Source organism: Acanthisitta chloris, unplaced genomic scaffold (assembly GCF_000695815.1).
Source record: "Acanthisitta chloris isolate BGI_N310 unplaced genomic scaffold, ASM69581v1 scaffold478, whole genome shotgun sequence".
Taxonomy (NCBI): domain Eukaryota; kingdom Metazoa; phylum Chordata; class Aves; order Passeriformes; family Acanthisittidae; genus Acanthisitta; species Acanthisitta chloris.
The window spans coordinates 60,292-77,138 of record NW_008685128.1 but is presented as its reverse complement, the minus strand read 5'-3'; the positions used below and the strand labels follow the sequence as shown (position 1 = coordinate 77,138).

The following is a 16,847-nucleotide window of genomic DNA, read 5'->3' as shown; positions in this document are numbered from 1 at the left end:
GTAAGAAGAGCGGGACAGGGGCAGCAGCCCTCAGAGATACAGAAAAGCAGGAGAGCAGCAGGTTAAAGGGGAAAGGACTAACTAGTCTGATGACAAGAAGTCTTTGATAAGGCAATCCCACATAACCATGAGAATGCCTATCTCAGTCCACAAAATATTTTAGCTCAAGTGGTCAACAGCAGGTACCTACAACACAACATCAAAAAAGGGAACAAGGTGTACATTTTAAGAGTATGCAGCAGTAGTTTCCCACAACAGTGTTTCACCACAATGTCTGCAGACACAAAACTAAGATCCCAAACACCTGATGAGTGGGCTGTTAGGTTTTGAAACTTTGTAGGCTTTCAGCATCCAAAAGACATCGTGGCAGATGGATGAGGAGTTCATATACACACTGTGCAACAGAATACACAACAATGCAATGACTTCTATTTGCTTGAAACCCAAAGCCTGCAAGTCTTAGTTGATAATCCAAGGTCTCCTCATGAGATACAAGGTGAATAACCATTCCTCATCCACCCTCTCCAAGCTACTCATGACTTCACAAAGCACTGTCATAGCCTCCAACCATCTTTCCTTCTATGCTGGAAAGATTTAAGCCACTGTGTCATTTCTTCTATGGGAGCCATGTCATACTTCAAAGCACTCACCATTATTCTTAACTCTTCAGTTTCTACTATGTACTTCTTTATGAGGAAGACCAGAACTGCACACAGTGTTCATAAATACGCTAAGTCCGTAACTGACACAGTGGTGAAGTTAAGTTCTATGTGTTGTTCTCCATTCCTTTCCTAATAATCCTTAACACCGATTGAGGGTTTTTTGGCACCAATGAACCTATGCTTTCAGAGAGCTATTAATATCTAAGACCTTAATCCTGAGAAGTTAGAGGCTACTCACAGTATCACCATATACACTAAGATAAATGTGTTTTATGCTTCTCCCATGAACATTGCCTTTACTACACCAATTTTTGCCTGCCATTTTACATCCAGTCAATCAATATCAAAGACTCATCTGAAATTCTTCATGATTTGCCTTTATCAATTCTACCTTGAATAACTTAGTGTCTTCAGCAAATGAGTCACCTCACAATTTACCTGCTTTTCCAAACCACACACAATTTGAATGTCACTGGCACAAGAACTGATCCCTTGAGATCTATTGGTGACCTTTCTCCACCTTGAGGATGGACCATTAACTCCTGCCTCTTTTTATCTTTAGTCACATAAGAGTATTCTCTTCTATTCCACAGTAGATTAAATTCTTTAATAGCTTCTGGTAATGGGCCTTGTTAAATTTCTTTTGAAAAATCAAAGGAGACACACTATCCATTTGCTTACCTATTCCTTTGAAAAAACCTGAAAGAGTCTGTTGGTCAGTATCACACTCACTGACAAGTCCAATACTCCTAGGTGTTCAGCACTTGAAATAAGCATCTCTTCGACCAAACAGGCTTACTGACATGCATTTCCAGGATATTCCCTAGCACCTTCTAGAAACATCCAGTCATTTCCACCACTAACTTGCTCTGCATTTAACAACTGCATCAAATCTTTTGGCAACATGTAGTCCTACTCCAGGAATAGAATGTATCTAGCATGAGCTCCTAAACACTAAAACAAGAATTAACAGAAACAGTATTTACTACAGCGTATAATGCTGTCTTTAGACAGCTATGAAGAAGACCAGTTCCTGTGAGCTGTTTCTGAAGTGTATACACTACCTGTTCTGGTTTCCTCTGTCCATTGGAAAGAGACAAAGACACACATCCTTTCCAATCCCTACCTGTAAGAAATTATTTTACTGCTTCAGGAGTAGATCTGCAGAATTGCGATGTTCAAGATCTCAAAATGTTTGTACTGTGACCTGTTCTACAAACCCTTTTCTCGTTAAAATCCTACTGCAGTCACCAAACAAGTAAAACATATGTACACCCTAAGAATGTACAGAAATACACAAGTTTAGATTTAATTCTTCTTCTGGTCTTATTACACAAAAATAAGATGTGTTCTATTTATTCTTAGTCATATATAAAGGTACATTCTGGACATCAGGAGACTGCTAATTTTGCTCCATCTTTTCACTTTGGGGTTTCTATGCCTTCAGCTAGGATTTGGCTAAACCAACAGCTGAACCAATTTTTGGCTCGAGTGAGGAGGTGGAAGCCTCCAGAAACAGAGCTGTGACTGCCTGAGGAAGTTTTTTGTGCTACTGGTGGGTGAACTCATTCAGGATTTCTCTGCCCACTCCCTACCTCCAGCTGCTGATATTTTGTCCCCTGAAACATGCCAAAGGCCACTTTAATGGTTTATACAGTACTGGATTGTGAAGAAAATACTTGAAAAGACACAGCTGTAAACAATGAGGCAACAGAGCTTCTTAAAATTACAATAAAAAGATAAACTCATTATTGTTTGTAAGAACAATCAGTAACCCAACTGATGCTTAACAGCCACCTCCTTCTCTATTACCAAAGCTGAACACAAAATCAAGGCCAGAATGAGTTCAGGTGTAACAGAAAACCATTTCTATTCACTGAAGCATGTCAGGGCATGCTCTTAATTACACCACTGCAGAGAAGCACATTTAAGAACACACTTTAAGAACTGAGGCCATAAAAGCTTGTAGCAACTAGCTCAGCCATGAGGACACAGGAACAGGAGAAAACTGACTGCCAGCACAACCCTGAAGAGCTGTTGACATACAACCTAGCACGGGTTTGGACCTAAGCAAGGACCTGGCTAGTGAGCACCTGCCAAGGCCCTGCTGCAGTGGAAGGAAGCCAGTGTGTTAGGACACGTCATTGTGCCTGCAGTGCTTGCAGTTTCACCAAAAAAATTGTGGCTAGTTTTTTCATCTCATCAGCCAGGGCCTTCTCATCTACCTGCCAGCACTCTACCAAAAATACCACTAGCAGGCAGGAATAACTGTCTGTGAGGGAGCAAAGAGAGAGAGATGAGTTATTTTCCCCAATTAACAGTTACGCCATTTGTTGCGCCTACGAATTCTCTACCTATGGTCTCTCCACTAAGAAATTCAAATTGTCACTATTTTTGGAGATCCTCTCCTTCCTGCCAGCTAGCTCTGTCAGAAAAACTAGACATGATGTAGTTGTGTAGGCTGAAACTAAGAGAATTTTTTTATTTTAGAAAGAGTGCGATGTGAGGCTTGTCTGCATAACTCACACGGCTGGCAGAGACCGAGGCAAGCTGGAGGCGGATAGCTAAAACAACAGGGACAGAAAAACTCCAGGACAATTATTTAATGTCATTCTGTTGATTATGCACTGCATGGAAAAGCCAGTGTAAAGTGCTTCCAAAGTGTCCAGAAGAGAAGTTCTGCCACTGCAATCAGAAATAAGTGCACTAGACAGTGAGCAGGGGGGGAAAAAAATACCAAGTTCTGCCATGCATCAGAAGTAAACAGGCACTTCACATGCTTGTGTGAAAAAATTCCAACATTAAAACTGCAACTAAGTTACTAGAAGAACCAGAAGAACTGCCAATTACATATATCTCCAGTTAGATGATTCATTCCAGGCATAACCTTGATGTTTTCTTTGGTATAATTGGCTAGGCATGCATATCAAAACTTGAACGTGTCTCTTCTTCTGACATCAACAAGTGGATAACTTTACAAGCTGTTAGAGTAATAAGAGCATGACAAGTCAATAAATATTTTCAAAGATTTTTTTGTTAAAACCAGGAACAGAATCCAGCTTTTCACTACATAACCAAACAGCAAAATATACTTGTCATTTAACCTAATCCACTTGTTTATGAACAAATGACTGCAAGTAATCAAGTTTTGATTGACAGAGGCGATATACATAATGGGATTCCAATACATCTGGATCCTGCAAACACTGAATGCAGTGCTTAGCAGCACACATTAACAGGTTAATAAGGCAGAGTCACACATGAGCATGCAAGCAAGCACTTTACATAGTGCAGTTAATCGATGCCCTGGTAATTCCCTTTACCCCATCTTGCCATAGCTTGTCTGTCATGCCCACAGAACATCTATGTAACAGAGCTTCCCCCCTCTCTCCAGGGCTATGGTGCACAAGAAGCAGCCAGGCTGGGGGTGTATTTCACCACCAGAAAATGAAATGCCATCTATACAGAAAAGCATAGCCACACATTTATCCAAGGTATTCAAAGAATCACGGCACTGGGACAAGGATGTCTGCTCCCACCACCAGCAAGGACCATGGAGTGAATTGGCTCATTTCACCACACACACTTCGCAAATTCACCAGCTGCTTTTGCTCAGGCAAGCAGCAAAGAGAGAAGACAGGTCAAACCAGAACTACATATTGCCCACACTGCCCCAACACAGGCAGAAATCCTGCCCTCCTGCTGCAGCCACTGGTGGATCTCTCACCAACATTTACTAGGCCAGATTTGTGGCCACGATGTTTTCCCAAGAACAGTTTCCATAAAACTAAGTGGAAATCATGGACTTCTTGACATTGTCTGATACAATCTTGCAGCTGTGCCACACAGTAAGCTTACTGTCACCATGTTGCAGGGCTCAGTCTTAAAAGTACCTGGTTTTTGTATGCTGCAGGTGTGAGAATACCAGCACAAACAGCTCACATCATGCAAAGGAAGAGCTGTAGATCATCACTCTTCCACTAGCTCATCTCATGGCTCCTCATCTTTGCCTGAGCACACAAACACATTCACGGCTCTATGTCAAGCAGCACATTCCTCACTCAAATTGTATAATATAACTCTGAGCTTTGTATTACTAAAAGAACCAAAACAAAAAAAAAAAAACAAAAAAAAAAAAAAAAAAAAAAAAAAAAAAAAAAAAAAAAATACACCAAACCTCAAACCCCACATTTTTTTCCCTTGAAGACAGCAGTCTGACACCACATCCAGGAGACCTAAATATCCACCTAGATTTCTATTTTTGCCATAAAGTGGCTGTAGAGCTTGGAGCCATAATAAGCACACACTGGAAGATGTTGTTTGAAGATAAAAATAAAAGAGTATTAAGGCAAATGCCCTTGGTGTTTTCAGAAAGGTAGCTAAAATTCACTCTACAATTTTCTTTTCATGAGAAGTTTCCTGCCTTCAACACACTGAAAGTATACAGTAATTCCCTGTGCTCCTGGAAGTGTACAATGAAGATATTGGTACATCAGAGTTCTTGCACAAGAACATTTACTCAAGGCTTGCAGGTTTAAGAATACTACAAAGCCCTGCACATAGGCACAAAACTGTATCTTAAAATTACATTAAACCAGTACTGATGCTCTTTGGATTCAATGAGAACATTTTTAGGGGGCACATTTATGTGGTCACTGCAAAGACACATGGTTGACTCAAATGAGGGGCTTTCATTTTGCCTTAAATTATTGCTTTTATGCTTTAGTTGCATCCTCTTAAGAAAATATGAAGCGATATAATCTAGTAAATCTGATCAATGTTACTAAAGTATACTGCTATAAATAACTGCTCTAACTACTGTCATGCACAAGTGTCAAAGAAAAATCTCCTGAAGCAGCCAACGGCTGTAGTGATATGCTCTCTACACGTCTCAGAAAGCCTCGACTGAAAACTGTGATGCAAATGGACTGTGAAGATGCTCTGGCCTGAAAGCAGCCAGATTTCTGTCACTCACTGTTTTTCAACTCTGAAAAATAAATGTCAAGATGGAAGAAACTATAGAGCTGACTCAAGATACTCGAAGTGATCCTCACAGCAAAGTAAAATTAAGACTCAACCCTGCAATCAGCTGTCCACTGTCAAACATTCTTTTGGCATCTTAGTTCTTGCCAAATGGATTTAACAGTGGTCTACAGCAAGGGTCTATATGCACTAAAATTACCAAGGAATGGGCCCTGCCAATGCACAACTTCTGAAATTGCCCACTAGGAGCTACCATACCAAGAATAGCTGAGGCACATGCAGAGTTAATAGGCAAGATGCAACTTATAAAAAAATTATCTTTTAACAGTTAAGTATGAGGAGGGGAGAAAGACATCAAAAAGCTCTCTAGACTCCTCAGCTCTGCCAAAAAATATGATTCAGGAAAAAGTATTCCAAGACAGACATAGTACTGCTTATGGTGATAATTTATAAAGTCAGCATCCTCACCATACTGAGCTGTTAGTGCAGGCTACAAGATTACTTACAAAAAAGAATCCCCAACAAGCCAACATGATATTGGATAAAACCATGAAAAGAAATACTCTGCTAAAGCCATGAGACACTGATAAAATGAATTCAAATCAACTCCCTGCCTCCAGCCTACCCCCTTGACATACAAGGCAGCAAAGAGTATTCAAGGTACTTGACCACAACTTTTAGACTACAGAAAAATAAAAGTAATAACTTAAAAGGGTAATTGTCCAAAGGAAAAAATATATGAACAATCTCCTTTTTCTAAAAAATCCCAAATAACACTTTTTTCCTTTCAAAACTTTTGCTCTTTTCAGAGAATCTGTCTGTCACATGATCAGCTCTGAAGGCAGTGATCCAATAGGAGAGGACAACAGGAGCTGCAAACAACAGATAAACACCCTGTAGCTGTGTACTCAGCCAGCCTGACTTCTCACAATGGGCTATACTCCCAGACTCACATGTGGGAAAATGACCCACTCCTCCATCCTCCTTCTCTTCTGTGCTTTTATCACATGCAAGAAAGTTCAACATTAACCATACACAACAAGCAGAGGGCTGGTTGATGGAGAAATTACAGATAATGGCCACAGTCACCATTTTTCCTCCAGAAAAGGTAATTATGTGGCCACCCAAGTAAATCCTTGGGAACATCAGTATCTAAGGTTTATTCCAGTCAGGGTCAAAAGATGAATGTCAGCATTGGAGAAGGATAACAAACACAAACTCTAGCATACATGACTGCATAAGCCACAATAATAATAAAATCAGATAATAAATAGCATATGGGGTGATTTTAAAATAGAAAATAGGAGCTAAGGGTTAATGGGCATGAGGTGGTTAAACATCTTAAATTTTTTGCCTACAAAGCCTACCTTGCTATCTAAGATAGCAGTCATACAACTCACAGTAACTTATAATTTAAAAGCACAGAGACAGGACAGACACCATAAAAGTTCAAATTCAGATCCTCACTCATACAAGGAACTGCATATAATCCTGTTCACAAATTTATGAACTTCCTTCTAGATGATTAGACTTCTTACTCCTTTTACCAGAAGACTGTTGGAGCTCCTTACACTTGCAGATACTTCCTTATAATTTGCAGATTAAATTTATTCATGGCCAATTTATATTCATTTGCTCTTGTGATGACATTGTCTTTTAGCTTAAATTAGGTTCTAAATTCACCAGGGCACTGATCAAATCCACATAAGGATAGAGAGTCCTGAGCATAATAGTTCCCTGATCTTAATTCAGAGCTTTGCTTATAATTACAATACAATAAATAATAAAAAATAGTTTTTATAGTTCCACTAGTCTGATCTTCTTCCGTTCCATCTCTAATTAAGGCAAGCGCACTCACATAGAATCTGATCAAATAGATCATGATGAAGGTAGGTGAGACTGCAGTTCTGCCTCACCTCTAACAAGCTGCTTATCTGGCTCTACACATATATCGACACTACAAGCTGATGTTTCTAGCCTGACTGTAAGAAACTAAAGAAAACTCAGCAACAGGTAGGTAGAAGTGCATGTTCATTTTAGCCTTAAAACTTTTGGTGGAACTGACAAACTCAACTCATGTAGAAGTTTGGAAAACACACAAAACTGGCATCTTGGCCTGTATCAAGAATGGTGTGGCCAGCAGGACTACAGAAGTTATCACCCCATGTACTCAGCATTGGAGAAGCCACACCTTGAATACTGTGTTCAGTTTTGGGCCCCTCACTTTAAAAATGACACTGAGGCACTGGAGTGAGTCCAGCAAAGGGCAACAAGGCTCGTAAAAAGTCTAGAACACATCCTATGAGGAACTGTTGAGGGAATTGAGTTTGTTTAGCCTTGAGAAGAGGTGGCTCAGGGGTGACCTCACTGCTCTCCACAGCTACCTGAAAGGATAGAGAAGAGAAGTGGGAAATGGTCTCTTCTGCCATGTCTGCAATGAGAGGACTAGGGGGAATAGGCATAAACTGAGACAAGGGAAATTGAGATTGGATATTAGGAAAACCTTTTGCACTGTTAGCAAGGTCATGTTGCCCAGGGAGGTGGTGGAGTCAGCATCCCTGGAAGTGTTTAAGAGGTATCTGAATCTGGCTCTGTAAGAGATGGTTTAGACTTTAAACTTACCTGCCATGTCTGCAATGAGAGGACTAGGGGGAATAGGCATAAACTGAGACAAGGGAAATTGAGATTGGATATTAGGAAAACCTTTTGCACTGTTAGCAAGGTCATGTTGCCCAGGGAGGTGGTGGAGTCAGCATCCCTGGAAGTGTTTAAGAGGTATCTGAATCTGGCTCTGTAAGAGATGGTTTAGACTTTAAACTTACAGTGGAGTGGCAGGTTAATCATGGGACTTAATGATCTTAGCTGTCTCATCCAACCTTGATGATTCTATGATTCTAATGCAGTTTCAAAGGACTGAACAACTGGTCAAAACTCCCTTCAGAAAAGATGACAACACTGAGGTATAAAAGATATTTATGTAGATTCTCCACCTTTTTCACGAAGAGACTGAAAAAATAGAGCAGGAAAACACAGACGAAGCGAGTCACTCACCCAAACACCTGTAGGGAACCACAATGTGTGGGTGGCTATTGCACGGCTTCCATCCCCTCTTGCACCAGTTCTGGATCGTAACTGGCTGGTTAGCTTCAACAACATTGGTGATTTGTAATTCAGGGTAGACCTAGTGTTAAAAGCAAAAATACAAATGTTATCAAAAGTATGCACCCTGTATCATGCAATACTGTCACACATTTGTAACATGGATATCACAATACAACATTCATTTCTCCTCTCTTCTGCTGTGTAATGTATTTACCTTATGGTATGATTATGTGCACTTACCTGAAAAGCTGGTGTGTCTGTTCATCAGTAAGAACATGAGGTTGCCAGCTCAGAGTAATTATGGTGGTAACAGCTGGCTGTCAAAATTATAATTTGGCCAGTTATACTTGACTAAGCTAAAGATCAGCTAAACAGGTCTTTCATGACTAAATACCTTCTCCTCCATGTCTAGACTACGGCAACAACTCCATATATAGAGCATAATCTCCATACAAATAAAATTAATAATTTGCCTTTATGTTTATCTCAACCATTATAACAAACATAGTTCTTTAGCACTGCAGTCTGCATAGTATTAAAAGTCTGTTGAATCACTTATATTCAGGTTTACATCACCAATTTCTAAACTGCTGAAATCAAAATTCTATCCACTTTAACGCTGCAATACACTTCTATACCCATGACCACACCAGCAGCAAAGCGGTTTACTAATTTACTGGCAAGCCACAACTTCAGCTTTTTATCCCTGTCACTCCCTCTATCCCATCCCCTTTTTCTAATTTTACTGTCAGTAATGGCTTATACGACCACTTTCACCAAGGATGGGTCTCAGTCCTCGATGTCTGCGCAGACCCATCTCCCAGTCAACTTCCACATGCACATTTCAGTCCACCAGAGGCACATCACCTCACACTAGGCTGCAGTTCACCCTGTGAACTAACTTTAGCACACCATATTCCTTACAGATAAAGCTTAACAGGAACACGTGCTCCTGAAGCACACCTAATGAACGGTGAGTCCACACCACCAGGCTAGTGTCAACCAAAGCAAAGCCTGCCAAGAGCACTCAGTGTGAATGTTCAGACTCTGCTGCTTCACTCCGTGCTCCCAACTCTCACTGCACCACAGCAGTTGCTATCAGCCCATAGAGCTCGCTTTTGATTTTTCAAACTGGCAGTCTATCAGCCCTAACATCAAACTCAGAAGGTACCAGCTCTCCTTTGCCTTTCCTCAAACAATCCTTACCAATTTCTTAGCATGTCAGACCTGAGGATTTAGGGGCACTGTCTAGTCATACCTACCAGTGGAAAAGAAAAACACAAATAGGAACAAGTCTGAAGTAATGAGATGGTCCAAAAACGTTCTGTAGAGAAGGAACATAATCCCATCTAGAGAGAGCTGGGCTGAGATTGAGTGAAATCTGAGAGTCCAAAACCAGTGCTTGGAAAACCACTGTAAGAACCTGGACAGCCCTGCCTCAAGGAAAAGGCATTTGTCTCAACCACGTACCACCCCCAAGGTCACATCATGCTTGAGCAGATGGGTTGAACTCTGAGGGCCAGTGTCTCCTGGCACTCCCCTGACCAGGTTCAAAATGTAACAGAGAAAAATGAAGCAAGCAGGATGTGTCACTGCAGCCTGAGCAAAAGTCTACAACTTTAAAAGGCACTACTCAAGCACCAACATAGCCTTCTCAGATTTGAAATAAGTAGTCTTTGAATCACTATGCTCTAGTCCAGATGCATGGGAACAACAGGAAGTAATCAAAGCATGATTGGAAATAATTGGAAATAACTTCTTACTATCATTAAGAGAAAGGAAGGGACTACTATGATTGTAAAATCGAACTGTATCAACAGCTTAATGCACAAAACAAGAGCAGGTACAATAACAATGCCAAGGAAACCACTACAGAAAGAAACACTGCTTTAACAATGCGCTTTAAGCTAAAGAGATTGAAGATCAACCTTGTCTTCTACTACAAAATGTAATTTTTATATCAGATACCTCTTGCTTTGCATAAGCACTTCACAGAAGCCGTCCCACAGATTTCTGCCACCTTCAACAGCACCCTCAGCTCACTACAATGGATGGCTGAGGTGTGTGCAGAGACTGATGGGTGTAGAAGTATATTGCAGTATTAAAGTGGATAGAATTTTGATCTCAGCAATTTAGAAATCGGTGATGTAAACCTGAATATGATGTTAACCCAGCGCACAAGATACAACTCAGTTCAAGAAAGTCCAGGAGCAGAAGTGAAAACTTAAGAGTGAAAGTTTCCCGCACTCAGGAGACTGTAGCTCTGCTTTGTTCTTGTCAGCAGGTGACCAAGGCTGATGGTCATCATCCACATTACAAACAGACCACATTTTCACACTGCTCGCAGAAAGGGGCTCCAGAGCAACTTGCTGCTCCTCCTACTTGAAATACTGAACTCAGAACTGAAACAGCAAGGTACAATGAAAGCTCCTCTTTCTTCCTCAAGCTCTTGCACACGCTCATGCTCTTGACTCCTGTCACAGCACTGCCAAAACAGATTAGGAGATCACCACAGAGAGAAATTTCACACCTTAACTGCTGTGTAAATATACGGCAAGGCACCATAGTTGCCTCAAGAGCTAACAAGCATGATGCAAGAGAAAGATTTGAAAGATTCTCTGGACACTGCCTTGAGCACTATCATGCTGCACTCTTCCAAGTGCATACCTCCACAAACATCACATCTGAGTAATTGCAGCCTGCTGTTATGCAATACTGCATGCTGTCACAACCATGTGCTCAATATATCACAGTGTCACTGACACGTTCTCATCGGGGACATTTTAACATTCTTCAGGCTTAAGTGTCACCTGTCACCAACAGAGGAAGTAAATGCCTTAAATGAAGTCATCTAAAAAGTTTTCCCAATGGTTAGACTGGAATGTTTAAAAAGGAAAATAAGACAAAAAACTCAAAACCTATTTATGCATCCACAGGAACATGTACATAGTTTAAAAGTGATAGAAAATAGGATTACAAACCTACTGGCAATCCCTGAGAACAAAGACACCCTCAGTTGCTTTCCTGAGGTGAATTTCTAATGAGTTAGAGTGCACTAATTACTGTAGAATCTTATTGAAATAATATGATTAGAGAAGGAAAAAATAATATTTATTTATTTTTACTATTTTCCTAAACCACCATTTTAACTGCTGGACAGTACAGTGGACCAAATTCTAAGCAGTTAACAGTACTTGTCTAAAGTACACAAGGGCAAAGAAATACAAAGAAGCTTCTTCTTCTGTTTCTACATCAGTTACTAAACTCCTAATTTCCTCTGACAGCTCACAGAAAGCTCCATCCACCCTTCACAACAGTAAACAGGCTTTGAATTTCATTATCAATAGGTTAATGCCAGTGTATGTGCTGAGGAAAGTTCCCCTCACTAGACTTACATAAGGTATTTGCTCTGAATTGAAATGGGACCTACTTAGTGGCACAGAAAATGAGCCACATATTTATTTATAGTGTCCCTAATGAGCCACTGCTCCTTCTACAGAGTCAGAACACTAGAAAGTTGCAGGAGATCCAAACTTTCAGCATTATTGTTAACTTGCTGTAGAGCAATTTCTTTAATACATCTTAAAAGAAACCATGGAAGAAACTGAGATCAATGTAACCTAGAAAACATATCTGGCAATCAAGCATTACAGCTGTACCTTCATTTACTTCCTTTTTCATTACCAGGTGTCCCTATATACTGACTGCAGAACCAAAATCTAAAAAGCCAAGGCTACCCAGAATTCCATATAATCTTGCCCAAACTCATGTTTACCACTACCAGCTCTGATGACACATGCATTCTGGACTGAAATGTAGATGTCCTTAATAAAAGAAATGGCATTTGAACCTGTCTACATACAAAGGTGTTGATGATACAACTAACAGAGTATGTGCTACCTAACAGGAAAACAGAGATTATTTTGAAACAAATCAGGGAATACCAAAAAGGAACATCTGAGGACAACCTTAAAGTAAAGAAGTAGACAGGCCACCACCACCACAGCCACCACCCCCCAGCCAGGCATGGGAGGGTGTGTTCCCAACTCCCAGCCACTGACGTGGGTTGGGGAGGGCATTTCAGACAGGGCTGGCTGGGGCAGTGGATGACAGCTACCAGCCAACTCAAGGTCCCCAGGGCACAGTGCAAGCATGAGTTCCCAGGCACAGGTGTAGGCAAGGCAATGCCCTTCCTAGAAAATGTGGTCCAACAGTAGAGCAGTAGCTCAAGAGCACTTGAATAAAGTGGAAGAGTAGAGTCAAAGAGAAAGGATGAGACGAAGTGCATGACTTCAGGAATAGGCCATTCCATATGGCCAAGCATGGCTGCAGTTTACCACCTTCAGAACTTGTGAACATCTTAATTTAATCACACAAGTAGTTAATGAGAGCTAACAACTGTGACCCCTAGAGTGCTTCTCCAAGCAGCCCACCCACTACTCTGTTAAAATGGGAAGTGCCCACCTAACAAGGATACCCCTACTCAGTCACTGCAATGATATGTGGAAACATGCCCTATGAACAAGCTATCCACACCTTTTGAGGATTGCCCTGATCATACAGAACAGACTGGCTGAGGTTGGAAGGGAACTCTGAGGTCATCTGGTTCAAACCCCCTGCTCAAGTAGGGCCACCTGGCTGGCTGCCCAGGGCTGTGTCCAGACAGCTTTTGATTATCTCCAGGGATGGAGGCTCCACAGCCTCTCTGGGCAATCTCTGCCAGCACTCAAATATCAGCATTATATGCAACTGAAAGCTCCATGAGATAAATATTTTTTTAAAGCAATCCCTGATACATGATTATATACATAAGTTTCTCCACCCAGTCACACATACTCAGCAGAACCAAATGAACTCCACATCTCAGTGCAATCTTGAAGTAATACTTGAGCATAGTCATGAGACAGTCATCTCTGATACTGAAAGACATTAGCTTAGTATTTCACCTATTGATATTGTTCGATACATTCCTCCATCTTCTAGAGGAACTCTGACCATTCAGAATATTGTTTCTTTTACCATATTTTCAAATAAAATTTTAAAAGGTTTTCAGGGTTAGCTGACTAATAGGTTAGTGAAGCTATTTCAATTTACATCTTCAGTTTTTATTACACAAAACAAGAATAACAACAGAAATAAGTATACATAAATCTTGTACTAGAAATATATGATTGGAATTACTGGTACAGATTTATTCTTACTTCTACTTGGACTTAAGGATCTTTTCCTATATATTCCACATATATAGGAATCATATATGTCATCATAGGGACATGAACATGATTCAACTTCAGGGTAATAAATGGTCTGAGTTCCTAATGGAGTATGCTCTATCCATGGAAACCTAAATGGAACACACATACATGCATGCACCTGCACATACACACATGTACATGCAACCCTTGCAAAATACAGGGCAGTGTTATACTTCAACATGAATTTAAGACAAAAAAAAGAAAGAAAAAAACCCAGTATCTTAAAGAATGTAAAGCATTGATCTACATCTTCATCAGCAGTTTGAAATGCCAGAGAACCTGGCAAAAGGCAAGAAAAAAATAGTTTAAAATTAAGGTGCAAAATTAGTATGTTGCCAAAAACTTGCCATTTTTTCATTTCAACACTTCAGTGTTTTTCTCCAAATTGCATCCCACATCAGTTTGAATTCTGACTGTTCCAACTCAGAGATAAGCATTAGTTTAACTGCAGTCTGAAGTGGACATATTTTCTTATTATCATTTCCTTCTAGTCTTTTTCCTTAAACCTTCAGTTGTTTGCTCTACATGTTCATGATATCGTGACTTAAATTAGATCACACATTTGTTTTTTAAATCTTTGTTTTACCTTCAGCACCTGGCACAGGAAGACTTCGAAGCCAGCCTGAATTCAAATGTAATGCTCAACTCTACTCTCACGATGAGAAAAGGCTGCTCAGTCTCTCCAAAAGCACATGGTCATCTCTCTGCCTCGTGCCACTGAAGAGCTCATGCTAATGCATCCCATTCTGGCAGGTGTTTAAGACCTGGAATTCTGCTTGAACACTGCCTCAGGTAATCAGTGACAGTATTTATGTTAAAAACTAAATGCAAAACTAACCACAGAAATGCTAGAAAGGAACATTCATGCAGATAAAAGAGATGAAGAAATTACAGCTGTATGTAGTCATAACAAAAATTATGGTGGTTTTAGCAGCTGCACTTTTAGTAACTTGAATCATTTGAATACTTTGATTTACTTAAAGGGGATGATAACTCAAACTAGGATAGAGTTGATTACATCCAGACTTTCCTTGCCTGATGTGCTCCCACAGCTTTCCCCCAAAAAAAGAAAAAAAAACCCAACCAAACAAGTTGATCTGTGGACAAGTCTAGCCCCAACTAGACCACACAACTTTGTGCTTTGAATAGTCTATCCTTGCAATACCAATGTTACTTTAATACTGAGAATTGTTCACAGAAATTATCAGACAATTTACTTTTTAAAATCATAAACAACAATCACAGATGTCACACAGGTAACTATTTACCTCTGTGCTTTAAATGGATAAACAAGGGGGGTTTTAACACTTCAGTTATGTAATCTGCAAACAGTTACTCCAAGCACAAAAGAATATATTCATTTAATAACCAGTGTTTAGGAAGACTGTGGTCTTTAAATGCCTTGTGGAAAACATCCTTCGGCAGCAATTGCATCAATAGCTAAACAATGCTTCAACTATGGAAATACGCCCTTCAGTTAAAGATTAATGAATTCTAATTGGATCAAAAGCTATTTCTATTCCTTTCTAAAGCGTATCTGCTTCCCAGGATTTTGCAGTGGTGTGTTACTGAAGAACAGTAACAAACAGACATGCTGCACTCATTTCCAAGCATTTGGCATGTCCATGCAGAGGAAGAACACAATTATTTCTCTGTGTCCATGCAAAGTATCCCTGCAAGCTTTTCACTCTACAACTATGGAAGCAGTGACACTGCAGAGTCCCACATGCCCCAGATCAGCTGCAGCAGGAGTAGTGCCACATGAGCAGCAGTGACACAAGCACTATCAACCCTGAATGAAATGTCCTGTTCTCAGTCTTGCAGACTGTGCCTGGAAAATTGACAGCTATATGCAGAATAAAGTTATTATCTATCTCATCATGCAAAAATATTCGAGTTTATTACTGTTTTTTACAAGAACTTTTCTACATTACTATAGAGGGTCTTGGTAATGTTGAATCTTCACTGATTAAGATTTAAACTCCGAATTGGGACTGGAGAAGCAGGAATCTTTCATCTGGTTTGTTGGGGGGTTTTGTGGGTTTCTTTTTTTGTCTCAGTTTGGTTTTGATGTTTGATTTTTTTAACTTACGGCTGCAAAGTTGTGTTACTTGAAGATTAAAATTATGTCAAACTGAAAAACCTCCACAGTAAAAGAGCACAAGCCTCACAAACTCTTGTGAAAAGACCATCTCTTGGATGCTTTCATTTACAAGTAAAGACAAAAAAAAAAATCAAACATTAAATTGCCCACACTTACTACATGCAACTATGGATATTTACTACCTTTATGCTCCCTCTAATTTCAACCAGCTTATGTAATTTTTTTGCCTGTTTCTTCAGTAGCTGCTGGCCCAAGCTACAATTTTTTTTTGTTTTCTATGCACCTACTCTAGCTATAACTCTTGATTAGACCTGCAGGCTAACCAGGTGAAACAACACCCACTGTTATCATAAATAAAACCCAGTAAACCTCTGGTATGTCAGCTCTGCAGTCCTCTGCACAGACACAAAAATTGTTAAGAGGCCTGGACATAGCCCCTGTACTGAATTGTCAGGCAAAGGGGAGAACAGAAGCCGCGCAAGCTTTAGAGAGATTTTAACAGACCAACTCAAACCCACCACTATATGTGGTCAACTTGGCTACTCCCAGAAGTCCAAAACCTGCAGACAACAGCTGTTGTGCTTGACAGGAGATGAACTCTACATTGCCACACTGGCTATCTCCCAATCACCACACCCCAGTCTCTCACTTCTCCTCTTGCATATTTATACAGTCCACGTTGCCCATCACAGCTCCATGGCTCTCCCTGTGCCAGGCCCCTGCCCAGAAACCATCACCCCT

The 16,847-nt window shown here is 40.3% G+C and overlaps 1 protein-coding gene across 1 annotated transcript in view; it reads right to left on the bottom strand.

Moving 5' to 3' along the window:
- Positions 1-16,847, bottom strand: part of LOC103806886 (amyloid beta A4 protein-like) — a gene marked incomplete at both ends in the record, with an annotated part of 62,600 nt that overhangs the window by 24,483 nt on the left and 21,270 nt on the right. Inside the window, one exon of the mRNA XM_009079593.1 lies at positions 8,697-8,826. Within this exon, the coding sequence (XP_009077841.1) occupies positions 8,697-8,826 (130 nt within the window). The remainder of the gene's footprint in view (positions 1-8,696; positions 8,827-16,847) is intronic.